At 39.6% G+C, this 27,417-nt stretch overlaps 1 protein-coding gene across 1 annotated transcript; it reads left to right on the forward strand.

Moving 5' to 3' along the window:
- On the forward strand, positions 1 to 27,417 carry LOC127159915 (double-strand break repair protein MRE11). The gene is made up of 9 exons (XM_051102609.1): positions 1 to 111; positions 693 to 853; positions 4,911 to 4,998; positions 20,687 to 20,828; positions 24,010 to 24,124; positions 25,335 to 25,520; positions 26,503 to 26,674; positions 27,059 to 27,139; positions 27,253 to 27,417. The coding sequence occupies exons 1-9, from the start codon at positions 1 to 3 to the stop codon at positions 27,403 to 27,405; spliced, it is 1,209 nt and encodes a 402-aa protein (XP_050958566.1). The 3' UTR covers positions 27,406 to 27,417.

The following is a 27,417-nucleotide window of genomic DNA, read 5'->3' on the forward strand; positions in this document are numbered from 1 at the left end:
ATGGTGGATAAGGCAGGGGATTACCCTAACGATGCAGTGCGAAGAGCCGCTTCAACGAGCTGCAGCACGGCAGGTATAAACACAAGCATAGACATAGACGTGCAGTGTGTGGTAAGATATTTATTCATCATACAGTGTAGATAACACTAGCTTCACTTATAAAGTGAGTGTTTTTTGAAATGCATAAACTTGCACTAGAATAGGCTAGGCTGATTAGTGATGGTGTTCTTTGATAATGTTAGGCTGCTTTTAGCCTTATGCTGGAGCTGGTTTCGGGCAGTGAATCTAAGTATGTAAATAATTAAATACATTAGCACGATAATATCATGTATTGGCGATCTCGCAGGCTGATGATAGGACCCAACACTACTGTAGTGTATTATTAACTCACCCTCCATGCATCCTAGGTGTATATGACTTCCTTCTTTCAGACGAATGCAATTTGCCTCACACTGCTCCGGCGGTTTAATAAAGGCCTCCTGTAGAGAATTGCTCTTACAAGAACAAACTCTTAAACCTCTTTCAGTAACCGTTTCAGTTAAAAAATAATTTCTTTTCACCTAATTTTTTGTAGGACTCATTGCCTATAAAAACATTGCATTTAATTTAAAGTTTGATCCAAACTGTCAATTTTAATAAGATTAGATTAGGTTAGGTTTTTTTTTTATAGTGCTTCTCTCATTTTCTCTTAGGTTGACTTTGTTTTGCTGGGTGGGGATCTGTTCCATGACAATAAACCATCCCGCAAGACAATGCACTGCTGCATGGAGGTGATGAGGAAGTACTGCATGGGTGACCGGCCAATCATCTTCGAAATCCTTAGTGATCAGGCTGTCAATTTCAGCCACAGCAAGTAAGGCTTACGTTTTTCATAATGTCTTGATAAGAAACATTTTCTTTACTTATGTATGAACCAATTGATAATGAACCATTTATGAACCAATTGACAAATTGATACCCCTACCTCATTACAGGAATAGTTCAAACGAAAATAAAAATTATTGGTAACACTTTGAAGCTTGCTGTTCTAATAGATTATAATGATTGCATAATGACTTCAATCAAAAAACAACAACAAAAACACTTTATTGTATGTTGTATCATGTCATGTCATGTTACAATACATTATAATACCTACTTATTTGTGGCTGTTGCTCTTAAAAGTATGATGATTTATTATTTACAATAAATGCATTGTATCCACTTAAATTACAATGGATTATATTTCCCATAGTTATAATGTGTGTAGTTGTAAGTCTTATATCTTGACATTAAGATCTGCAAAATAATATCTAATACATCTTATTAGTGTTTTTTAATATCTAAAGTGAGTCTTCTTATAAAACATCCAAAAGGCTTTATAATGTGGTCATATTATTTAATAGTGGTCTTTGTCTGTTTTAAGTAAAGTAACATATCTGATCAGATATTAGAGATCATGATCGGGTAATATGACACATTGCTATTTTAATTATAATATCCCCTTCAGACATTCTGCTAACCATAAGTAACTTTGCAAATATATGTAAACTTATATAACTAACCCTAACCTGAACCTAATAGTCTACTAATACTCTGAAAGTTAGTTGACTTGTAGTTGCAAAGTTATATTCAATCAGATGTTTGAAGGACCATCAAAATGTAATCTATATCAGCAGAACCATATTGCATTGTTTGGTATGATTTTTTAGGTTCTTCATGAAATGTCTGTAAGATATTTTGGTTAAAATTCCTCAATGGTCATGTAAAACAACACCATTTACCTTGTCAAAAACAGCTCTGTTCACAGCGACTCGTTTCAGTGCGTCTCTTTAAATGATAATGAGCTACTGCACACCCCACCCCTCTCTTCTGTGGGGCGTGTCGACACAAGACATGTGAATTACTGCCTTGGACCTAATTCATTACATTTATATAGAACTTTTCAGCTTTTTCTAGGCACTCAAAGCGCTCTGCTGTATATGGCTCGGAGGTGGCCTTATTTAAATAGCTAGCTATTTATGTAGAAACTGGCTGCAAATTTAAATTGGCTCGCTCCATGACACAGATTCAGACTTAGGCCATAACAAACTGGCTGCGTGTTTTCCTTTTGGCTTTTCTGAATGAAATACAAAAAAAAAAAAGCTAAAAAAGTGACAACTTCCTCTGATGTCCTCTTGAAACGAGCTCACATAAAATTAACATTAACCTCTCAGGAAACACTCAAATAACTCAACCACTCATAAGATACTGTGCAGATCTTATATAAACAATGGCAAGATATGAGACTCAGGGTTCCCACGGGTCCTTGAAATCCTTGAAAGTTTTTGAATCTGAAAAAAAAAAAAAAAATGTCAAGGCCCTGGAAAGTTTTTGAACATAAACATACATAGATACAGGTCCCTGAAAGTGCTTGAATTGATTTTGTTAATATCAGTTAATATCAGATTATAAAACGGTATAGGATGTACTGAATATTCTTCAGTGTTAAGCAAAACAGAAATATGACAGATTATCAGATCTCTGTCATATGACCAAAAATAAATGCAAAAAGAAAACAACAGCCTTTTTTGCATACAGTTGTTGTGTTTGACACATGCAAACTGTATCAATGTGTCTTACAAGGTAACACAATGTACCCTTGCTCTCACTTGAAATGTGTCCACACATAAAATCCTTGAATTTGACGGTATCAGACCTGGAAAGTGCTTGAAGGTCCTTGAATTTGAAGTTAACCAATGTGTGGGAATCCTTTATAATCCATTACAAATTAAGTAGATTTAATATGGTGTTCATTGTGTGTTATAAATGATTATACTCCTAAAAGTTATAACCGCAAGTGAGTATTATTATGTTTTATAATTGTTGCTATAAATGAGATGAAACAACATATTACAAAGTTTTTTAATGCACTATGCATTTATTATAATTCCTGGGCTTTATAGAAAGTGTTACCGAATTATTTAATTATTTTCGAACCTTTATGTCACCTGTTGTAACCAAACATACTAGGTGACCAAACAACTAGGTATGCTCTAGGGAGGGAAAAATAATCTGTCGACAGCCGTGGTCAATAAACTGTGATTTATATAGCAAGAATTATGTGTAAAGCAAGTCTGTTGCATAAAATTGAGATGAAATGGATTCAAGAAACACGAAAGACAAAGAATATTCGGAACAGGATGGATTGTTGTATTTTATTATTAAAAATTACTACTTTTTTTTTTTTGAACTATATTTTCTTTGTAAATGGTTGGAACTAAACTTTGCAGGACATCGGCACTCGGGACCGACGTTGCCTATCCCTGTTTTAATTTGTACAACCCCAAATCAGAAAAAGTTGGGACAGTATGGAAAACGCAAATAACAAAACAAAGTAGTGATTTCTAAATTTACTTTGACTTGTGTTTCATTGCAGACAATATGAACACAAAATATGTCATGTTTTGTCTGGTCCGCTTCATTTCATTTGTAAATATACATCCTTTCCTGTCATTCTGACCTGCAACACATTCCAAAAAAGGTTGGGACAGGAGCAATTTAGGGCTAGTAATCTGGTAAATTGGTTAAATGATGTGATTTCAAACAGGTCATGTCAACAGGTGATTATAATTTTGATTTGGTACAAAAGCAGCATCCAAGAAAGGTCTAGCACTTTAGGAGCAAAGATGGGCAGAGGATCGCCAGTTTGCCAACAGATACGTGAGAAAATTATTGAAATGTTTAAAAACAATGTTCATCAAAGAAAGATACGAAGACATTTGGATATTTCACCTTCAACAGTGCATAACATAATCAAAAGATTCAAGGAATCTGGAGGAATTTCAGTGCGTAAAGGACAAGGGTGCAAGCCTAAGTTGAACAACCGTGATCTCCAATCCCTCAGGCGGCACTACATCAAGAATCGTCATTCATCTATAAGCGATATCACCACATGGGCTCAGGACTACTTTGGCAAACCTTTGTCAAGTACCACAATACGTAGTTACAGCCACAAATGCCAGTTAAAAATGTACTGTGCCAAAAGGAAGCCCTATGTTAACAGTGTCCAGAAGCGCCGTCGACTTCTCTGGGCTCGGAGGCATCTGGGATGGACCATCACACAGTGGAAACGGACCAAAGAAGAAAAGGATCATCCAGACTGTTACCAGCAACAAGTCCAAAAGCCAGGGTCTGTCATGGTATGGGGTTGTGGCAGTGCCCTTGCAAAGGTAACTTGCACTTCTGTGATGGCACCGTTAATGCTGAAAAGTACATAGAGATCTTGGAGCACAATATGCTGCCTTCAAGAAGACATCTTTTCCAGGGACGCACATGCATATTTCAACAAGACAATGCAAAACCACATTCTGCACACATTACAAAGTCCTGGCTGCGGAGGAAGAGGATACAGGTACTTGACTGGCCTGCCTGCAGCCCCGACCTGTCTCCAACAGAGAATGTGTGGTGCATTTTGAAGTGCAAAATGCGACAACGAAGACCCCGTACTGTTGCCCACCTTAAGACTTGTTTGCAGGAAGAATGGGAAAAAATTACACCTGAAACACTTCATCACTTGGTGTCTTCAGTCCCTAAACGTCTTTTAAGTGCTGTGAAAAGGAATGGCAACATTACAAAGTGGTAAATGCTTTACTGTTCCAACTTTTTTTGAAATGTGTTGCAAGAACCAAAATTGGCATACGTATTTATTTTGAGAAAAAAAATAAAAAATCATGAGAAACACATTAAATAATGTGCTGTTGTATTGTCTGCAATGAAATACAAGTCAAAGTAAATTTAGAAATTACTACTTTCTTTTTTTATTTGCGTTTTCCATACTGTCCCAACTTTTTCTGATTTGGGGTTGTATTTTGTTCCAATATACAGAGAAAAAAAAAAAACATGTACACATACACAGACAAACACGTTATCCTCACTGTTTATTTTGTCAGATTTCCATGGGTGAACTACTTGGACAGTAATCTCAACATCTCTATCCCTGTCTTCAGTGTGCATGGTAACCATGATGACCCAACTGGGGTAAGAGAATACTTCAGTTTGTCTGCTCTGTACAAATTAAATAATATTGTTTTCAGGTTGTGATTTTCATATATTGTGTTTTTAATGGGTAATGGTAAAGTGGAAGTGAAGCAATTTTACTTTTTAAATTTACTTTACGCCATTGTTTCTGTCGCACACGCAAAAAAGCTGCAGCTCTGATCAGACCGCACACGAGTATCAAATGAGCTTTCTTTTGCGTCTTCATCAGCAAATGCACACAAAATTTAGTCAGAATGACCATCTTAAAGAGTATCCACATAAACACGTGTTGTTTTTGACCTGCTCTTTACGCACCTGTAATGGTATTACTGATTGGTTCCATTGCCAAATGCATAAGCAGTTGCAGTAATAATTACGGACTCAACTGTTTTTTTTTTTTAAGTTTTTCTTCATTTCAAAACAAGCGTGTTTTCAAAAAGTAAAGAAATGCTTATATTGCTTCATTACCCATTGGAGCAAACAACCTCGTGATGTTATGCGCTGTGGTACTGCAAGAACGTTTTTTCCCCCTTTAAAATTGCTACATTAATCATGTTTTTATATATTTGTTTTAATATAAATATATATATATATATATACACACACACAGTCATGTGAAAAAGTTAGGTCACCCTATTGAATTCCATGGTTTTCTGTATCAGGACATAATAAAAAATTATCTGGTCCTTAGCTGGTCTTAAAATTTGGAAAATAAATCCTCAGATAAACATCATCACATGACATATCACACTCATTATTTATTTAACAAAAAATAAAGCCAAGATGGAAAAGCAATGTGTGACAAAGTTAGGACACCCTATAATTCAACTGCCTGTAGATCCACTTTTAGCAGCAATAACTTGAAGCATTAATTTTCTGTGTGACTTTATCAGTCTCTCACATCATTCTGGAGGAATTTGGACCACTCTTCTTTTCAACATTGCTCTAGTTTATTGAGGTTTGTGGGCATTTGCTTATGCACAGCTCTCACCACAGCATTTGAGTCAGGATGAGCTCTGGACTTTGACTGGGCTATTGCAACACCTTGATTCTTTTCTTTTCAGCCATTCTGTTGTAGATTTGCTGGTGTGTTTGGAATTATTGTCCTGTTGCATGACCCAATTTTGGGCCAACTTTAGATGTTGGACAGATGCCTTCGCATCTGACTCCAGAATACTTTGATATACAGAGGAGTTCATGGCCAACTCAATGACTGTGACATGCCCAGGTCCTGTGGCTACAAAACAAGCCCAAAATTATCAGCCCTCCTCCAGCATGCTTGTCTTTTGGTATGAGGTGTTTGTGCTGATATGCTCTTTAGGTTTTCACCAAACTTGGCACTGTGCATTATGGCCAAATATCTCCACTTCGGTCTTGTCTGTTCAAAGGATATTATTCTAGAAGGCTTGCGTTTTTTTCAGATGCAACTTTGCAGACTAAACTGTGCTGCAAGGTTTTTTTTTTTTTTTAGATGGAAGAGGTTTTCTTCTGCCAAGCCTTCCAAACATGCCATTTTTGTCCCATATCAGCCTGTCAGCTTTTATGATTTAATTATTTAACTGTCTGAACTCATATTAACAATAATTGTAACTATGTTTTACAAATCATGGTCTAGAGCTGCACGTTGAACTCAAACTCTATTCAAATGGACATTCAGATCCAGAGAGAGCAGTTGACATGTATGAAACCGCTTTAGCTTCTTTTTTTCTGTAATATAATGTAATATAATATAATGTAATTTCTGTGAATTAAGGCCTTAAATCAGACCACCAAGTCTTTAATTCATATGATCATGGCATTCATTTTTGTGAGGGATTGTTTCCTCGTGTGTTTTGATTTTAAAGTGAAGCAAAATCGTAATTTCTGTGCTAAATGGCTTAGATCGCTCAATATTCATTGAACAAAATGCAGGTAGATGGCGGTATGTGCTGCTTCATCTGTCAGTCTCCCGAAAGAAGAACTAGACAAACATGCATAGATGAACACTTTCTTCCAAAGCGCACTATTTAGACATGTATTGTGATTGGAACGCAGAAGAATACCTCTGAGAAATGGAGAAATGTTTATTTCAGCCTAAATGGACAAAAGACAAAAGGTTTACGGGTTGGTTGAAGTCCGTACCAGGGAATGTTTTTCAAGCTTACTGTTCAACATGTCGAAAGACTTTCCAGTTGAGTACAATGGGGATAAAAGCAGTCGAATCACACTTAGCCAGCACCAGACACAAACAGTAAGAAGATGTCACCCAGACTTCGAATATAGTACAATACTGTTCTCAAGACACAACCACAAAAAAACACAACGAGCATGTCAGCTTTGTGTACACATGAATCTCCAGCTGCAATGGTTTCTTTCATACATGAATCTCCCCCTGTGACGGTTTCTTCCACACGTGAGTCTCCCGCTGCAAAAACACCCGACTGAAATGGCTTAAGGGTTGTATTTGGCAGCACATCAACACTGAAGTCGGAAATGTTACGGGCAATGCGTACAGTATACTGCCACGAGTCCCACAAATCAAACGACGATATCGAAAAGATCTTTACTGTTATGTTTCCTGATTCAGAACTGGCAGCGACATTTTCATGTGGAAAAGACAAAACGGGTTACTTGGTGAAATTTGAAATGGCACCATTTATTAAACAGCAGTTGATTTCAGAGGTGAGCAAAGACTAATTTGTGGTTATGTACAAACAAATGGATCTGCATCTTCGCTACTGGGCTGGTGACCGTGTTCAGTCTCTATATTTTGGCTCCCAGTTTCTTGGTCATTCCACAGCTCAGGATTTACTCCATAATTTTATGGTGAGTTATGCATGTGCAATCACTTATCCTGTCAGCTTTTATGATTTAATTATGTAACTGTCTGAACTCATATTAACAATAATTGTAACTATGTTTTACAAATCATGGTCTAGAGCTGCACGTTGAACTCAAACTCTATTCAAATGGACATTCAGATCCAGAGAGAGCAGTTGACATGTATGAAACAGCTTTAGCTTCTTTTTTTTCCTGTTACAATTACTCAAATAATAAAAGTACTGGGATAAAAGTTTATAGTTCGGATATATAAACACTTGTCTATGGTAGCGATAAAGATATCATTGCATAATTAGGCCAGTGGGTGGCGACAAGTGACTGTTAAAATTTGTCACATATTGAAAAGATTCCTTCAAAAACTTTGATTCATCCAGTATTGAAACAAGTGAAGCCTTTGAGTGAGTGATTCATTGAAGTGAGTCAGTGAAACATTCATTCAACAAATTTATAAATAATTTTTAATTAGACTGAAGCAATTAAAGTTTTGTCAGGACCACTTGTATTACATGTTATTTTGCTTAGTTTTTAGTTTTCTTCTTTAGAACCGTAGGAGAACTGTGATCGCTAAATAACGAGGCTAAATTTATCCAGAATCGTGCAGCTCTGTCATGGTCTGAAGATGTTAAAGTCTTGAACCTTGTATGTCTTTTAGTACTTGTGTAGTAAGGATTGACAAGCCAACATAATGATTATTATGAAAACTCTTGACAGCTGACTTCTCTACTCAATCCATTATTTTTTGATAGCCCACTTATGAATAGCCTGGGGTCTGTAGAACAGAAACATTTTGTGACACATCCTATATTAAGTTAGCATTCTGATTTTTTTACCTCCAGGAGTGTGTGGAGAAACTGAATTTACAAAATATGGTGTCTGTATCAATGGATGGGCCAAACGTAAATTGGAAGTTTTTCAAACTCCTTCAGCAAGAACAAATGGAGCAATTTGGAGGATCACAGCTAGCTGTTGTTGGAAGTTGTGCACTCCACACTTTGCACAATGCCTTCAAACATGGCTTTGCAAACTGGCAGATAGACAAACTGTTGAAGGCTTTACATTCACTGTTTAATTGTGCTCCAGCAAGAAGAGAAGATTTTTGTTGTGTGACGAAGTCTTCTACATTCCCTTTACACTTCTGTGGTCATTGTGGTCGTTGGCTGGAGAACTTACCAGTGGTTGAGAGAGCTGTGGAGATTTGGCCATCCATGGAGACATATGTTGATGCAGTCAGATCTAAGAAAATTCCAAACCCTGGTTCATCGTCCTTTGACACCATTGCCGCTTCACGAGAGGACCCCTTGATACTTCCAAAGCTTCATTTCTTCATGGCTTTGTCAAGGACCTTTCAACCATTCTTGGAGAAGTATCAAACTGATCAGCCAGTCATGCCTTTCCTACACAAAGTCTTAACTGAACTACTGAAGGTAATTTGTACTGCCCTTTTCTTTACAAATGTATTAAAAAAATATTTTACAGACAAGGTTTAAGCCTAGTCCCAGACTAAAATGTAAGTCTGAGCTGTTTTAACTGAAAGAAACTTGCACTGACTGATCTTAAAATATATTGGTGCTTTTGTTTTGTCCAAAGATGCACACTAGTTTTTTCTTAGGGCGTGTTTATAAAAATTACATAAATGTCCTAGATGAACTATGACCTAATCCTGGCTTAGGCTAAGCTCTGTCTGTAAAACCGGGCCTTTGTAGTTATTGCATAAAAATTTGGTAGAAATATATGCATATTAATCTGTGCAATATTCAGTTATGTAGTGTTTTCTTGGTAATGTGTCTTTTCACAGAGTGTTCTAAGACACGTTGTCAAAAAAGAGCTACTTGATCTCCGCGGTTAAACTGTCCCTCCTAAAGATGTCAACATTGGAATAGGTGCTTCCTCTGTCCTTAAGGTACTGTATAGCTGAAGACAAAGAAACATTGTTCAGAAAGTGCAGGAAAGGAGCCCTCTCAAATATCCTATGGTCAGATACACATCATGTTTGAACCCAAAGCAAATGAGCTTAAACCCAGACATGTGTCTCATGGTCAGGCAACGATCGAAAGGGGATTTTCTGTAAACAAGGAAGTAGAAACATGGAACATGAAGGAAGACGCAGTAGTTGCGCACAGGCTGATCTGTGATTATGTCAGGGTATCAGGTGGAATTTTGAATGTGCCTTTATCAAAAGAGTTACTGAATGCAGCTAAATCTGCAAGATCAAGATACAGACTCCACATGAATGAGGAGAGAAAGAGAAAAGCCAATGAACTGCGATGTCAAAAGAGAAAGGCAGCAGAGGAAGACATTCAGTAACCGAAGAAAAAAAAGAAAACATTGGCTGATGTTTGTTCATCTCTGGAAAAGGATGCTGACCTCTATGCTGAAGAACCAGAAAGGAAGTCCGGAAGTCAAATGGCACAGCTCATTAGCAAATCAAATGCACTGCGGATATGGTTGAAAGATAAGCAGAAGGAAAAGGAGGATTTGAAAGGTGAAATTGCAAAGAAAGTTGCTCAACTTGGCCACATTAATTAATGTTTTGGTGCAAAACATTATAATTCTTTTCAGTATTTGCAATACTGACAAATTTGAAAGAAATTCTTCAAAAGAAGTGAAGTTGTAAGTGAAGCTGGATCACGAATGATTGGCGTGAACATAGACGGATATATGTAGAAAGGGAGGTGCATTCCCTTCACAAACAAACGTAATCCACTGCATCTTCAGCAGCTCAGATGTCGGGAGTAAATGACGACCACTATGTTCATTATTACATCCAGCAACACAACACCTCAATCACTCAATTTTTGTCTAACTTACATCCCTCCTCCGGCATCAAAACATGGAGGTTGGACTGTTACAACTGATTAGAGGTAAGACGCTCATTTCAATCAACTATTGTGGGAGCGGCCTCTGTCGGTGTGACGCCACAACAACAGGCATCTGAGAATGGCTCGATTTGAAAAGGGAATATTATTTTTGCAGATTAATTAAAAACCACTGCATGGATTTTTATCATTATAGGGTAGATTTGTACATACACTGCCAACACTCATTAATCTTCAAACAACATGTAAATATGAACTTAGCATCCGATGACCCCTTTAAGATAAGAGAATCATATGCTCCTTTTGTTGAGGATGTACTGGTGTACTGTTTTTACAACAAGATTGTATGTCAATAAATTCTTTTCTATGTTTGATTGAGATTGCTTGTATTTTGTTTTAGGACTTGACAGATTTTTAGAGTGATGTTTAAGCACTATTTAGGAGAAACAGCAGTGTCATAGGGCAGTATTTCTCAAGATCACCCAATTTAGATCTTGCAGTCTCTATGAGCTGATGAGTTTAATCAGCTGTGTTAGATGGAGACATGCAAAATGCACTGGTGTGGGGTCCCCAGGACAGGTTTGAGAACCACTGTCAGATATAATAAACATACAGTGGGTCTGATCAGAAGGTAAAAGTTTGTTCCACATTCAAGTGATTGAATCAGGTGTTCAAGCCTTAACATACTTTGTGTAAAATGAATTAAAAAGTAAGTTAGTTCAGTTTGTATTTTTACTTTTAAATGTTGCTATAAACACAACGCTTCATCTGCTCCCTAGACATTATACTTAGGGAACATATTGCCGTAATTTAGGGGTCACCAGACCCGGGCCTGGAGGGTCCCTGCAGAATTTAGCTCCAACCCTAATCAAACACACCTGAACCAGCTAATCAAGGTCTTACTAGGTATACTTGAAACTTCCAGGCAGGTGTGTTGAGAAAAGTTGGAGGTAAATGCTGCAGGACACCGGCCCTCCAGGAGCAAGTTTGGTGACCCCTGATGTACATAAAGAAGTGCAGAGGAAAAGCCATGTTATGTATACTGTATGTGTTAGCACATATAGTTATGGTACAATAAATCAACCAGTTAAGACAATTTAGTAATTAATTTATAACTAATTGCTGTAATCGCCATCTATTCTGTTCAGTGAGCAGCCGTACCACAGTCGACTCATCAGTAAATGAGTACAAAACAGCGTTTCCAAGCATCTGTCGCTTACTGACTGTTTGGATTTTTAAATGTGAACATAGTTTGTCTCTTAATATACACAGTTTGTTACTCAGACGCAAGCAGCACTCTGCATGAGACAAAAAAGTAGTATGTCCAAAACCACCACATACAGCCTGTTGGAGAGACTTTTGACTGTCAGGTTCGGATTTGTAATAAGACGAGGGAACCCCCGGGTGCTCGTTACAGCAAAATAGTAAAAAAGGATGAAGACACAGGTGATTGGTTTAAACGTTGTATTGATGTGAGATTATCAATTCCAGCCCTTAGAGGGATTAGTCTGGAGCACAAGAAATACCAAAAGATATAATGAATAATTATCAATAAGTAAGCATATACAATAATAAACATCCACGTTTACATAAAGGCAGCTCAAACATGCTAAATCCTGATTAGTAATATTCCCAATGTAATATACAACCCAAGGAAGGAAAATAAACCAAAGTTAACGGTTTTAAGCCATAAGTGATCATCTGACATGATGAATCACTCCATATATGGGTATAGTCACGGCACATTAGAACGTGATCGCTCGTTTTGCATAAACAGCTTGAAAATATCAAGATCACGTGAGCAAAGTATCATTAAAACTTAAAACGGTAATATACATCTCGATAAAGAGGAAATAGTGACACCTAGAGCAGCATTATTAAACTAGACTAACAGAAACAACGGCTACTGGCGTGTCTATACATGTCTGGATGACGCAGTTATAAATAACTCACTGCTGATCTCAATAAACAAAATTAAAGCAAACAGGCTTACTTGCAGATCAGTGACTAACACCTCAAAGTAACAGCTGCAGGAAATAACGCAAATTAACGGGTATAAATGTCCTTTCAGTGATCGACTCAACAGATATAAACTTCAGCTGGCAACAGCTGCTTAACTAACGAGACTCCTCAGCTTGGAGTATGACATACAATGTCCGAATAAAAGCTCTCTCTTAAAGGAGCCTTTACAACAGCCGCACCCAAAGATGAGAAGCGTCTTTGTATTTAGGAAAGGCGACTGTATCCTGGAGGGTTAGAGGCTCCAGGATTATCAGAAGGCAAGGTTGGCAGGACAACCAGGTGGGCCACTGGACGGGTATAGATCTAATTCTTGATCTGCACATCTGCTGATCTGACATGACCGTCAGGACTGACGTGGGTCTGAATGACTTTACCTACAGGCCATAAACCTTGGGGCAACTGAGGGTCGACAATCATGACGTAGGTATGCTTTTGGAGGTCATGAGGTGAGGCTTGCCTCGGCCAGGATCTGGGAATGTCTCCATCTTCAACGACTTAACATCTCTGATTCCGGGTAAATGACCTGGGGGCAAAGATCCATCAGGCCACCCCATGAGGAGACTACTCGGGGTCACTGGGTCTGCATCGGCCACGTTGGAGGATATGTAACCCAAAGGTTTTAAGTTAAGGATAGCCTCGACTTCCAACAAAACTGTCATCAGTGCCTTTTCAGGAACCGACTGGGACCCCAAAACTGTGTACAAGTCTGACTTGACAGATCTCACCTCCCTCTCCCAGACTCCACCAAAGTGAGGGGCTGCTGGGGGATTGAAGCAGAACTGGATCTTCTGGCATACAAGATGACGCTCGCAACTCCCGCTCACCTCCACGGAAGTTGGTCCCTTGATCTGACCATAACTGCGCTGGGGTGCCTCTCCTAGCAGTGAACCTCCGTAGGGCCATAAGAAAGGAATCAGTACTTAGGCTAGGGAGTAAGTCTAAGTGTACAGCTCTCGTGGTGAGACACTTGAAGAGAACACCCCAGCACTTCTCTGTACGCCTGCCAATCTTGATTAGGAATGGACCAAAGCAATCCATCCCACATGAATGGAAGGCAGGCTTGTTAAGCTGAAGAAGGGCACAGGGAAGATCAGACATCAGAGGCACTGAAGGCTGGCCTCTCCACCGGCGACATTCCGGATAGGTATGCTGAAACCGCCTAACCGCTTCCTGACTTCGCAGGATCCAATAATGCCTTCTTATCTCAGCAAACAGCCGCTCTGATCCGGGATGATGCTGTTGGTTGTCATAATGGCGGATGATCAGGTGAGCAACTGGATGCCTAGAGTCTAGGACGATTGGATGGAGAATGGAATCTGCAAGGTCCGCCACCCTCCTCAAACGACCACCCACTCTAATCAAGCCATTAGAAGGATCCATTTCAGGGGCCAAGGCCACTAAACGGCTATTAGGTTTCACTGTCTTTCCGGATTCTAACAGGTGGTAATCTTTAGGGAAAGATTCCTGTTGGACGTGTTTAAGGACATGGACTTCCGCTTGACGATAATCGGCGGCTTCAGGAACAGTGTCAGAATTTGGGTCACCTCGCAGGTTGCGAGCAGTGGCATCCAGTAGGTCTAACCAGGTCGAGTGACTCCATCTATCAGGGTGGCTAGAGGTGGTAGGTGAGGCAACAACTCCACAGAAGGTAGACTTCCGCAACTCAGTCGGATCATCACTAGGCTCAGGAGTAGGAAGGACCGGCCATTCTTGAGGGTCAAGAAGAAGGAAAGGGGGTCCTCGGCTCCATCGATTCGGGGAGGCAAGGTAGGAAAGAGATTTCCCCTTTGTGAGGTCATCGGCAGGGTTATCTGCAGAACCAACATAACGCCACGAGCACTGATCTGTAAGTTCCTGGATCTCTGCGATCCTATTGCCAACGAAGACTCGGTAACGGCAAGACTCAGACTTCAGCCACTGAAGAACCGTAGTGGAATCTGTCCAAAGCACAGTAGAATGGATAGGCAAGGTCAACTTGTTCGCCAACAACTTCGCAAGCTGGGCCGCAACTAAGCTCCCACAGAGCTCCAATCGGGGAATAGAATGTACTCTCTTAGGGGTAACACGGGAACAAGCAATGAGGAAGGAGAGGCAGGTCTGACCAGCTGGGTCGACGGTACGCAGATAAGCTACGGCTCCGTAGGCTTGCTCCGAGGCATCTGAGAAGATGTGGACCTCGCGAGTAACCCCTTCAATCCCAACTGCCGGGGAACGTAAGGTCGAGGAAAGGAGACATTAGGGAGACAGTGAAGTTCTTCCTCCCACTGCATCCAGGAATGGAGAAGGTCCGGAGGGAGGTTAGGATCATCCCACTCCCTTTGTTTGTTCTATAGGTGTTTGACAATCACCTTCGCGCAGGTGGTGTAAGGTAGGAGCAGTCCCAGAGGATCGTACTGTGTAGCAAGGACCCGGTAAATATTCCTCAAGGTGGGGATCTTGTAGATCACGGGCCTATGTTTATAGGACAAGGAATCGGACTGCCAATTCCAACTCAACCCCAATGTGGATTCAGGGACGTCGGTCTTCTCCTGGGTCAGCCACAACTCCACACTAGTCGCTTGAGCCTCAGGAGGTGGGTGACTCAATACCGCAGGATCATTTGAGGCCCACTGCCGGATCTCAAATCCAGCCTCAGACAGGACAGTACGCAGGTTATCAATCAGACTCTTGGCTGCCTTAGCCGTAGGGAGGCTCTGAAGGCAATTGTCCACATAGAAACATCTTTCTACAGAAAGGCGGATCTCATCCGTCAAGGGGTGCTGACGAGGGTGGCGCTGGAGTGCATAGATCGCACAACAAGGACTGGAAGTGGTACCAAAGGGTAGGACTAACCATTCTAAAGTCTGGGGAGCCTCATCCATGTGCAGGTCTCGCCATAGGAAGCGGAGCAGAGGACGATCTTCAGGCAGGAGGAGAACCTGGTGGAACATCGCCTTAATATCTCCGCTCACGGCTACAGGATGCTCCCGGAAACGTAGGAGGACACCTAACAATGAGGCACCAAGGGTTGGTCCAGGCAAAAGGTACCTGTTAAGGCTCTGACCTCGGTATTGATGGGAACAATTGAAGACGAGACGGGACTTCCCATTGTGGCTCACCATGTGGTGAGGAATATACCAACACTCAGGGGTATCAGGAACAGGATCAGGCACTACACGGACAGCTCCAGCCTCCAGGAGTCTACGCATCTCTGCTTGGTAGGTCTCTGCCCTTTCCGGGTCTTTCAGCAGACGTCGCTCCACGCTGCGGAGATTAGACAGGACAGACTCTCTTGGTGCCTTTAACAAAGGCATGTCCTTATGACGAAGAAGAGGAGTGGCCAGGCGATGGACACCTTCCATCTCTAAGGTAAGGGTCTTGCAATCAAGCAGTTGAAGGGCCTCCTGGTCTTGCTTAGAACGAGTAACTTCTTTACTCTCACGGTAAGGAACTGTATCCAACTGCCACAATTTCTGGACGTGGTGAAGGAGCTCACTTTGGGCAGGCATCAAAGAGGTAAGCAGGCACTGGCGAGGGGTGGCAGGACAACCCATAGAAGAAACAGGACCCTGAAGTGTCCATCCCAGGCGGGTACGGACAGCCACTGGTGCTCCTGGGCCGCCCCATCGAACAGGCTCCGTAGGAGTGATAAGGTGAGGCTGGTCGGAACCAATGAGGAGTAAGGGCTGGACATCAGTCAGGGAACGGATAGGAAGGCCCCTCAGGTGTCTGTACTTCCGCCGTAACTGTTCCACGGGATAGGACTGGCGCGATAGGTTAAGGCGGGCAGCAGTAAAGGCATGACTGATCTGATAGCGGATCTGCGGTCGGTAGACGGGAGAAATCTGGAAGTCAATGGAACGACCACAAATAACCTGAACATCGTCTCTGACTGTCCGTAACGGAAGGTCTTCAGGAACACCCTGAATGCCCAGGGCTTCAACGGCAGCAGAAAGCAGGATCGTTCTCTCAGACCCGTCATCCATGAGGGCGAAGGTATCCAGGGTACGATCCTCATAACTCAGGTGCACTGGAACCACCTTAAGCATCACACGGCCGCTGACGGATGGTTTATCCAAGTAGAACCTATCCGAGGAGGAGCTCGTAAAGCAACTCTTCTCCACTGTAGCAGAATCTTCAGTAGGGGAAGGACTGATGTTCACATCGTGAAGGGAACGAAGATGTAGGCCTCGGCAAAGACTGCAGGGCTTTTTCAGGTCACTTTGGGCAGCATGGTGAGATCTGGCACAACGCCAACAGCGATTGTGACTACGGATCCAGGTCTTAACCTTATCAGGGGTAAGCTGGGCGAAGGAAGTGCACTGGCTCAAGTAATGTTCAGACGCATTGCAAAAAGGACAATAACGCTTTGTGTTAGCAGGCTTAGCTGGCTGAACCGAACCTCTACGAGGCATGACAGACTCAACTGTGGGAGGGGACAAGGATGAGGATGGGGCTGAGGATGTTCCAACTCCATGCAGGATAGCAATGGATCTCTTGCCAGCATACGAGCTCTTAGGCATCAACTCTGCATCATAACTATGACATGAGGTCTCGTAACAAAGCCAGTTAGAAAAATCAACAAGGTTAGGGGTAGAACCGGGTTGACGAAACATGTGGCGATGAAACTCCTCTCTCTGCTCCAGGGGAAGCTTGTTTAGCAGGCGTGCGACGTGGGAACCACTACTCAACTCCAGCTCCCCATCGTGTCCTAAGGTTCTCAACAGGCCGACTAGGGACTGGACCTGGAGAGCGAATCTCTGGAAGGCTGGGATATCGCCTCGTCTAACGTCCGGACTATCGAGGACACTAGCTATCCTCCTCAAGGCTAACTGGTGTGGCTGGCCATATTTTTCATGAAGTGCTGACATAGTATCCGTGAAGGGGGTTGGGAAGTTCAAGTTAGCATCAGCTATCATCTTAGTGTCCTCGAGCTTAAGGTGGTCAACTAGGATCTGGTACTTAAACAGTTCAGTGCCATCCGGGGGAAGCAGGTTCTCCAGGGCTATGCGAAGGCGAGCGAACTCACTAGGATCTGGACGAGTAAACTTAGGGATCGTAGGAGGAGGACCACGATACACAGACTCAGTCTCAGAGGGAGGGATTACAGGGCGCACCCGAGGCTCTGACTGAGGAAGCAAGGTTGGAATACTAGGATAGGCAGGCGCAAATGACTGGCGATGTGCAGGCAAGGATAATAATAATGCATGGCACATTATCAATCAGAAACATCTGTAAAAATTGTAGCAACCTCAGTTTAGAAATATATTCTGCGAGCAACTTTCTAAGGTCTTGAGAAGCATACATTTTAAAAACAAAAACTTTTTCATTATGATAAACACAGTTAAAAATAATGATAATAATAATATCCATAGAAATGCATATTTGATGGTGCACATTATCAATCAGAAACATCTGTAAAAATTGGTAGTTTAATGTGGTTAAATATATTCTGACCCAGTTTTTTTTTTTTTTTTTTTTTTTTTTTTAAGCATTGGTCTCCCAAAGTAGCAAGCATACATTTTAAATTATGATAAACACAGTTAAAACCATACATAATGGTACCTCAATACCATGGTAAAAATATAACTACATGGTTTTATAGGTAGCCTATTTGTATGAAAAACGGTAGAACCCCACCCACATCCACTCGTGACGTCGAAAGTCACGCCCATATCAAATACGTCACTTTGTGATTCCCCAATCCCAATCCGGGAAACCCGGAAGTATGTCGAAGCAACTTATGGTAGTTTCAGGGATCTATATAAAATAATAGGCCATTGTCCTGTGTTTTACTAATACACATTTTCTTATTTGTGTAAAAGATGTCTAGGCTAAAATGGCACAACTTAAATCTAATATATTTAATATGTCTAATATACAGAGCTGGTTTCATCATCATGACAGCCTGTAATACGCTTGCATTGACTACATTAGGCTAATTGTTAATAAAAAAACCTTTAAACCTTATCTTGTTCATTTGTGTAATGAGATAAATTTATTTTTTTAGCGAGTTTGAGGTAAAAGTATTTGATGGACGTATACTATGTGTCAGGAGCATTCACTCAGTATCGTCATCTCATTTTTGACCGAGATGGCTTTTAGCTGGTTTTGCATCTGAACACTTCAAATACAACCAATAATAATATAATTTAATGGCTTAGTACTTTTAACCAATAGGTGGTGCTGTTTTCAGATTGATGTGGTGTGTTCTGTGTGAGGTGACAATGACACATACAAAATTTGGTGTCATTATGTCAAAGCTTTACAGTGATACAGCCTCAGAGTCATTTTAGCATTATGCCTCAAATGTATAGTGGCACTGTACGAAAACGGTTTTGTCTATCGACAAGAAATCCATAACTTTGTGTAAGCACAGTCTGAGGATGATTTGAGTCAAATTTGGTGAAAATTGGACCAGCGGTCTAGGAGGAGTTCGAACAAGTATGTTTTGTACATTAATCAAAATTGCAGAAAGGAAGTTCGGCCAACTGTGGTATAATTGGTATGTACGTTGTTGTCATGACCCAAGGTTTTGTAAAAATAGTGTAATTCAATCCAAAGTTATTAGCATCTTTGTAACCTTCGTTATTAATGTTTAATGAATGGTGTATTACTTTTGACCAGTAGGTGACGCTGTTACCAAATTGATGTGGCGTGGTCAGTGTGAGGTGACAATGGCACACATAAATGTAGAAGAATACAAAGATAATTTGTCACATACACAGAGTTATCCAGCAAGACGTAGTGAAATGATGCGGTTACTCATTTGATTTACTGTGCATCGGTACTGTGATCAGTGTTAATCATTAAAGATGTCATATGTATGTGAGTGTTCTGTGTGGGGGGCCAGGTAAGTATATATGTGTGAGAGGGATGAAGTATGTGTGTGTTTGAGTGGGTGAGATGACTGTATTGAGTGGGGGTCAGGTTATAAAAAAAAAAAAAAAAAAAAATACACATTGATTCAGCATTCACTTTATGTCATAAGACATAGATGGATAGAATAGATAGTGCACATCTATCTATTCACACATGTATGTAAGTATGTATGTATGTGTGTACACACGTATGTATACACACAGACAGAGACACACACAGTGCACTGATTCTTACGTTCTTACGACAACATAAAATGAATGCTGAATGAACGTGCAGTTTTTTTTATACCCCCCTCCCAAAAACACAAACACATAACAACACTCATCTAACCCACGCATGCACACATATAATATATATAAATATATATGTGTATTTGTTGTTACCTAAGTAGTAACATTTCTGTGTGAAGTTTAAAACACATACTAAGCGTGCCGAACTGTTGTTTATTTACATGAACACAACGACGCACACATTCTTAAAAGTTGTCAATGTTTTTTGTCATGGTAACGACCAAAGATATATTTTTTTACTTACCCACACGGCAAACAACTTCTTTTTAGCGGTTAGCAAACAATACGAATTATCTTCTTATCGATGCTTCTTCCTGTTTCATGTGAATGTGACGTATTTGGACACGGGTGTGGTTTGTGACGTCGCACTTGGATGTGGGCGGGGTTGGATGTCTACCGCAGGCTGCAGCGAGACGCTCCTCAACGGAAGCGCTGCTGTTGCGACGTGCTCGGTTTTTCCAGGTGCGTCCGCGCCACGTCGAGATAATAAATGCATCTGAGTTTGCGCAGTGCGGCAGTTTGAACTTTGGTCTGAGTGGATAAACGGCCCATGTGGCGCGATTCAAATGGGTCGCGCTGTTTCCTTCCGCTTTTAGCACATAAAAATTATATCGAACATTTATCGAACTCTTCATATCGTTTTATCGAGGAAAATTATATTGCGATAATTATCGTTATCGAATTATCGCCCAGCCCTAATAATAATACAGATTAAAGCTGTGAATAATTCCAAATAGGTAGCAAACTTACTCCCTTAGTTAACTATTGTGGAATATAAATATATCCTAAAAGTACTATCTTTCATTTATTTTGTATCTCATGGTGGGGCATGCTGTTATTTTCACAGTTTTTATGTCTAGTTTTGTATGTGTGTTCCAGGCAGATGGCCTATGTGCAATAGACCTGTTGAGCTGTGCTGGTCTGATCAATCATTTTGGTCGCAGTCGTTCAGTGGAGAAACTTGAGATCAGTCCAGTTCTTCTGCAGAAAGGAAACACCAGGATTGCACTTTATGGCATTGGTGAGCTGAAATATTCTATTTGAAATAGAATCTTTTGTCACATTACAAATGTTTTTACTGTCTCTGTTGATAATTTTCAATATTTGCTGAATAAAAGCATGAATTTCTATTTAAAACACTCACATACCCCAAACATTTAAATGGTAGTATATTATGGTTTCTGCATAAGTATTAAGTAGCATCAGCATATTGGAATGATTTCTGAAGAATTATGTGACATGGAAGACTTGAATAATGATGCTGAAAATTCAGCTTTGCATCAAAGGAATAAATTGAATTTTAAAATATATTACAATAGAAAATAGTTATATTAAATTATTTATATAATTTACAAATAATTTAATCACCCCCTTGTCATCCAAGATGTTCATGTCTTTCTGTCTTCAGTCGTGAAAAAAATATGTTTTTTGAGGAAAGCATTTCTGGATTTTTCTTCATGTAATGGACTTCATTGGTGCCCCGAATTTGAACTTCCAAAATGCAGTTTAAATGCAGCTTCAAAATGCTCTAAACGATCCCAGCTGAGAAAGAAGGGTCTTATCTAGTGAAACGATTTGTAATTCTTTTCAGAAAATAAAAAAATTGTATACTTCTTAAGCACAAAAGCTTGTGTAGCACTAGCTCTGTGGTGCGTGTCCATGACACTACGTACCATTGAATCACGTCAAAAGGTCGCACGGAACATAGGCAGAACTACAGACCCAGTGTTAACAAAGCGAACGCGCAAAGACTAAGGAAGTGCAAGTAAGTCAAACGCTGTTTACAAACAAAAAGGTACAATGATGTCGGATGATTCTGAAGTTGTAGGAGAAAATAAGGTGAGGTTTTTTGTCATACTCTACACAGACCATGAACTTGGACGTGATTTGTGTCATGGACGCGCATCCCAGAGCCTGTGCTACACGAGTTTTTGTGCTTTAAAAAGTATACACATTTTTATCGTTTCGCTAGATAAGACCCTTCTTCCTCGGCTGGGATCGTTTACAGCCCTTTGAAGCTGCATTTAAACTGCATGTTGGAAGTTCAAAATCGGGGCACCAATGAAGTCCATTATATGAAGAAAAATCCTGAAATGCTTTCCTCAAAAAACATAATTTCTTTACGACTGAAGAGCATCTTGACATGAGCATCTTGGATGACAAGGGGGTGAGTAAATTATTTGTAAATTGTTGTTCTGGAAGTGGACTTCTCCTTTAAGGCTGCATTTACACGGCAAGTCTTACATTAAACACATTAAATATTAGATATGTGTATATAATATTATGTGTCTTTCCATCACAGGTTTAGGTTAAATTTAACTTGTTCTATCTGTAGAAAATCTGTTATATACGAATAGAGGTCAAGCAGACATAAGGTAAATAGAGATGTGGCCACTGAGAATGCACATCACAGGGAAAGGGATCCCTGTGATTGCACACAGAACCACAAGGCATGCACTGTCACCAGAAAGACACGATCAGTAAGGGGAAGTTTTGTTTTATTTTTAAGGCCCAGGTATACTACTACTTCTGTGTTCTGCTGTGTATTGTGCACAGCTGTGTCCTCACAGCTTTCAAATTTATACTTTAGTCATGTGTTTAACTAAAGTCGATGATCTGCTTGTGCTTAGCCAGTGGGACTATGAATCTCTCCCAGATCCATGTTGCAACAAGCAGCAGAGCGCATTAAACATGCTTAAAAATATCACATTGCAAGCTAATAGAGATGAAAGAGAATAATCCCTAGCAATCACCCAAACAAATGTTTTTTTTTTTTTTGGTTGTTTGTTTTGCCAATCACAGGGTAACATGCAAATCTGCACTGTATCTAGCTGCATAAGCCTTTAGAGAATTTTCGTGCTTCCCTCCCAAACATTTAACTTGCTTATTGGGGAGTGTGAATTTACATACCAAAACATATCTGATGGTTAGCATAGCTTGTATGCCACTATGCAGATACATACAAATTCATGCTGCATGAATCGTTGCTTTCTTTTACTAGCTTGTGTAAAATAACTATTTTCATATAAACCACAGCAAATGTTCCTAACAGCAAATTTGTCTTCCTACTGCTGCTATGTATGCTGCTGCTGTTTTTGTGTGTGTGTGGTTGCTTTATTTAGGAACTGACAAATGCAGACCACACAACATAATAATGAAAGAATAATAAAATAATGAGAGACTGTTCACTTTCCTTAAGATACAGGGCCAGCTTGCAGCAAATGCTGAATACATAATTTTGGCTTCGGTATGATACTAAAATGTGGTACCTCAGTATCGATGCTAAATCGATACCATAGGTAACAAATAACCAGCCTCAAAAGATAAGTGAATTGAAAACAATTTACTAAGTAATGTTGACATACTAAACATGTATTAGATTTATCATTAGATTTATCTAATTAGATCATTTTGCTTTACTGTAAAGTGTTATTTTAACAAAAGTATTCAAAATCACAATATTATCTCTCTCTATCTGAGTGTTTGCATATTTGACTATATTTGACTCGGATAGAGAATGAAAAAGCATTAAATATAAATCTCTCTTTACTCTGTATCACATCTTAGGTATGTGTGTTGCTAAGTTGTGAATAAAAGTTAATTAAAACTGAATTTATGAATGATGAATGATTCACTTATCTGTCAATCTCTAAATTTGCACTAAAGATTAGGATGAGTAAGTGACAAATGACAAATGCTTGGCAAGATTTGGTGTGTTGTCTTCTGTGGTGAACTTTGGAACAGCAGCATATAAAATACCGAATTGATCAAAATGATAGTATCGAACCGTTTTAAATAAAATATATACCGGTATACCGCACATTCCTAATATATGTGTCTCTCAGCTATTTCAGTTCACTTAGAGACATAATTGTTTTCGAGGATACTCGTCATGACAGCTGTTTTTACATGGTTTTAGATGTATTTGTCCATTCAAGCTCAAGAAGACTGGGAACCGAACGCAAATATGTGGCATGTGTGTTGTCTGACATGCAGCTTAATGTGTGCACAGAATGGAGGTGTTATTCGTGTGATCTTGTGCTTGAATGCTTTAGAATTTCTTGAATGTTTAAATTGGCAAGGTGAATTTGTCTGTGAAGCAAGACATGAGAGAGAACTTCATTTGGTGTTTAGCACGTTTTCTGATACGGGCAGTCCTTACTGACGAGTCCTGTAAAGAGTCAAGTGTTTTGTACTTTCAGGTTCCATTCCAGACGAGAGACTCTACCGGATGTTTATCAATAACCAGGTGACCATGCTTCGACCCAGGGAGGATGAAGATGGCTGGTTCAACTTATTTGTCATCCATCAAAACAGGTTCAGGGGCACTACTGTGTTTTAGATTCAAATTTTTAATCTTTACTATTAACTGTTAAACTGTTTGGGCTTAGTAATTTTTTTCCTTTTGAATTTTTGATGTCTTTCCTTATATGATTTCTTAATGAAACTGTTGGATAAGTTTAGTTTTCATCTTTGTATGTTTGCACAAAATGTGGAATGCATAACCTAGAGATCCTTGATAAAAAGTAATCCAGATATTTTTTAAATAAAAGCCAATGATTTTTTGGGCAGTTGCAAAGTGATCTATATCTGTTAAACCAGGGCTATTCAATTGATGGCCCATGAGCTCAATCTGGCCCGCCAATCATCTTCATCACACACGCATACATTGAGCTGCTTCAGACAGTGTGCCAGTAGCACTTCAACCAACAAAATCACACACATTTACATAAAAATATGTGTTTTTACTGAGTGACACCATAAACATAAAGAGTTCATAAAGAGTTGGGAGAGTGTCAGATGTGTGCGTCAGATCTGTCACATGCGTCAGGTTTTAAGAAGGCAGCGCTGCTTTTAAAGTGAAACTGCAGTGCTGCAGTCTGTGAACAACAGAAAAATAGAAATCACACTGCTGTCCTCGCTAATTAACTTTTGTAGCTTGAATAAAGATTAATCTGTGTAGTTTATGCATATACAATTATGTGAAGATACTTTTAAGTTCACTTAAATTGTTATTTTTACCCCTTCAAATTTTCAGTTTAATTCTGTCCTTAAAGATAATTGAATAGCCCTGTTCTAAACAAATCTTAATGAAACTTAATATAAGAAAACAAAAGGTCCTTCTGAGAATGCAAACAATGACAAACTTCATTCATAGATACTAATCAATTTCGGGTCAATTCTTATTTGTGCTTTTCACAATACACTGTTTCAAAGCAGTGTACTCAAATTCATTATGTTATTGTTTGTAAAACCATAATGACTAATTCTTCACATTTAGCAATACAGAGCTGTGTAATAGGAAAGTGTAATATGTATATATAATGTCAATGTACTGTAAACAATCAAGCATTTGAGATTTACTATATAGTGTATCTTGTTTTATGTAAGTGGTACTGTACGTATGTGTGCTGGGGAAAAAGCTGTGCACATAAAGATAATATATAGTTTCTGTTCAGATAAAAAAAAGCAATCTACAGTCTCTCTAAAAAAAAAAAAATGTATTTGCATCATGTGTTTTTTGCAGGAGTAAGCATGGGGCAACTAACTACATCCCAGAACAGTTTTTGGATGATTTCCTGGATTTGGTGGTGTGGGGTCATGAGCACGAGTGTAAAATTGCTCCGGTCCGTAATGAACAACAGCTCTTCTATGTCACACAACCCGGCAGCTCCGTCATCACCTCACTATCACCAGGAGAAGCAGTCAAAAAGTTAGTGTCTGCGCTTATATATTATCATATATAAGCACGGACAGTTCAACTAGGGATGCACCGATCGTGAACTTTCATGGCCAGGTCCTATTTATTTATTTATTTTATTTTATATTATTTTTTACAAATAATTTTTCCCATTCCAATACTGGGTTTTTTTAAGCTTTTTTTCTGGCTGTCTGGACTACATGGTGAATACACTGTTGAGGCAGGGGAAAGCCCACTGAGAGTAGAGGCTACACCCCCACACAGTATCAAGTATCAAGTTACATCAGTTAGAAATGGCAATAAACTCCAGCAAGACCATAGACCTTTATTTACTAATAAAGTGTAATAATGGAAACAATGGCTATGTCCGAAAGCCTAGTCAGCTGACTTGCTGCCTCGCTGCCTTATCAGGCGGTGACTTTAAAGGCTGCAAAGGCAACTCTGGGAACAGTTTCGGACAGACTTCAGAGGTTACCTAACGGTTAAGTTGTAGATTCTGGAGAAAAACAATCTTATACAGTTGTGTGTAAATGCTTTAATAATACATAAAGACCTCAATGTCATTAATCCACCGAAGGTCTGTGTGTCAGAGAAGACGGCTGATAATGGCAGCTACTTTTTGCTTAAAAAAATAAAAGCACTGATGCAAGTAATATTGCAGATCGGGTCATTGTTATTAGTGGCTGTTTCGTTACTATTGGTAGTATATTGTAAATATTATTCTTATTTACTACTCTCTCTGCCCCGTAGAGAAATTTTTGGCAGCTTGGATTCAATAAAAGCTGTTTTTATACTAGTGAGGACATTTTGAGTTTTGACAGATGTTTTTATAATATAAAATTTAATTTCTCAATTCATGACCCCTTTTTTATGGCATTTTATTGTTTCTGTGTAGAGCTTGGCAGAATTATTGAATGTCTAAATTTATTTGAGTCTGTAAGTTTAAGGATAATGGAATAATGTCATTGCTAATTTGTATCTGGGTGTTCCACAGGCACATTGGGCTGTTGAGAGTGAAAGGTAAAAAAATGAATCTTCAGAAAATTCCTCTACAGACCGTCAGGCAGTTCTTCATTCAGGATGTGACACTCTCAGAGCACCCTGACCTTTTCAGCCCAGAGCAACCCAACGTCATGCTCAAAGTCATGGCTTTCTGCCAGGAAAAGGTACAGATGTGCACAGACATGTAATGCAGTTAAGCATGTTAGATGTTATTAAGAATCGGTAATAACTGGTCAAATGAAGTTAATCAAGACAAACTTTGATGCATTCTTGAGAAAGCAAAAAACCTTAACATCAGATAGATAGATTACTGGTAGATTGAAAATTGCAGTTTTCTTTTCTTGTGACTTTACTCTGAGTGAAAAGGCTCCCTAAACAAGGTAAAATATAGGGCGGGTGCGGTGTCTACCAAGAATTGATTGACTTATTGTGGTTTGCTTATTGCTGCAGTCTCATGTAAATGACAAGTTGCTGTAAAGCGTGAGCTAGTACATGTTGACTAGATGTTGGTGAGTTACTGGACATTCCTATTTTGTTCGTTCTTTTAGGTTGAAGAGATGCTTGAAGAGGCAGAGAGACAGAGACTTGGAAATCCTCTAACTCCTGAGAAACCTCTCATCAGACTACGAGTGTGTACAGCTCTCTTTGCCGGATTTACTAATTGTTGTTTTTTCAGTTGTTAAAATGTTGGAAGAAATACAAGTAATACCTCTTTCTCTTTAATGTGCTACTCTCTCCCCAGGTGGATTATAGTGGGGGTTTTGAAGTCTTTAACACTATGCGGTTTTGTCAGAAGTTTGTCGATCGAGTGGCAAATCCTAAAGACATCCTGCACTTTATCAGACACAGAGAAGCCAAAGACAGCCTTAAAGGCAAGTCACACACATCTTCTTAAGTAATAAGGTAT

The sequence above is a fragment of the Labeo rohita genome, unplaced genomic scaffold (genome assembly GCF_022985175.1).
Source record: "Labeo rohita strain BAU-BD-2019 unplaced genomic scaffold, IGBB_LRoh.1.0 scaffold_263, whole genome shotgun sequence".
Lineage (NCBI taxonomy): Eukaryota > Metazoa > Chordata > Actinopteri > Cypriniformes > Cyprinidae > Labeo > Labeo rohita.

Coding starts and splice junctions, on each gene's coding strand:
- LOC127159915 (XM_051102609.1), top strand. CDS start 1: ATGGTGGATAAGGCAGGGGATTACCCTAACGATGCAGTGCGAAGAGCC. Junction 24,125..25,334: donor TTTGTCATCCATCAAAACAG/GTTCAGGGGCAC, acceptor TGTTTTTTGCAG/GAGTAAGCATGGGGCAACTA. Junction 27,140..27,252: donor AACCTCTCATCAGACTACGA/GTGTGTACAGCT, acceptor CTCTCTCCCCAG/GTGGATTATAGTGGGGGTTT.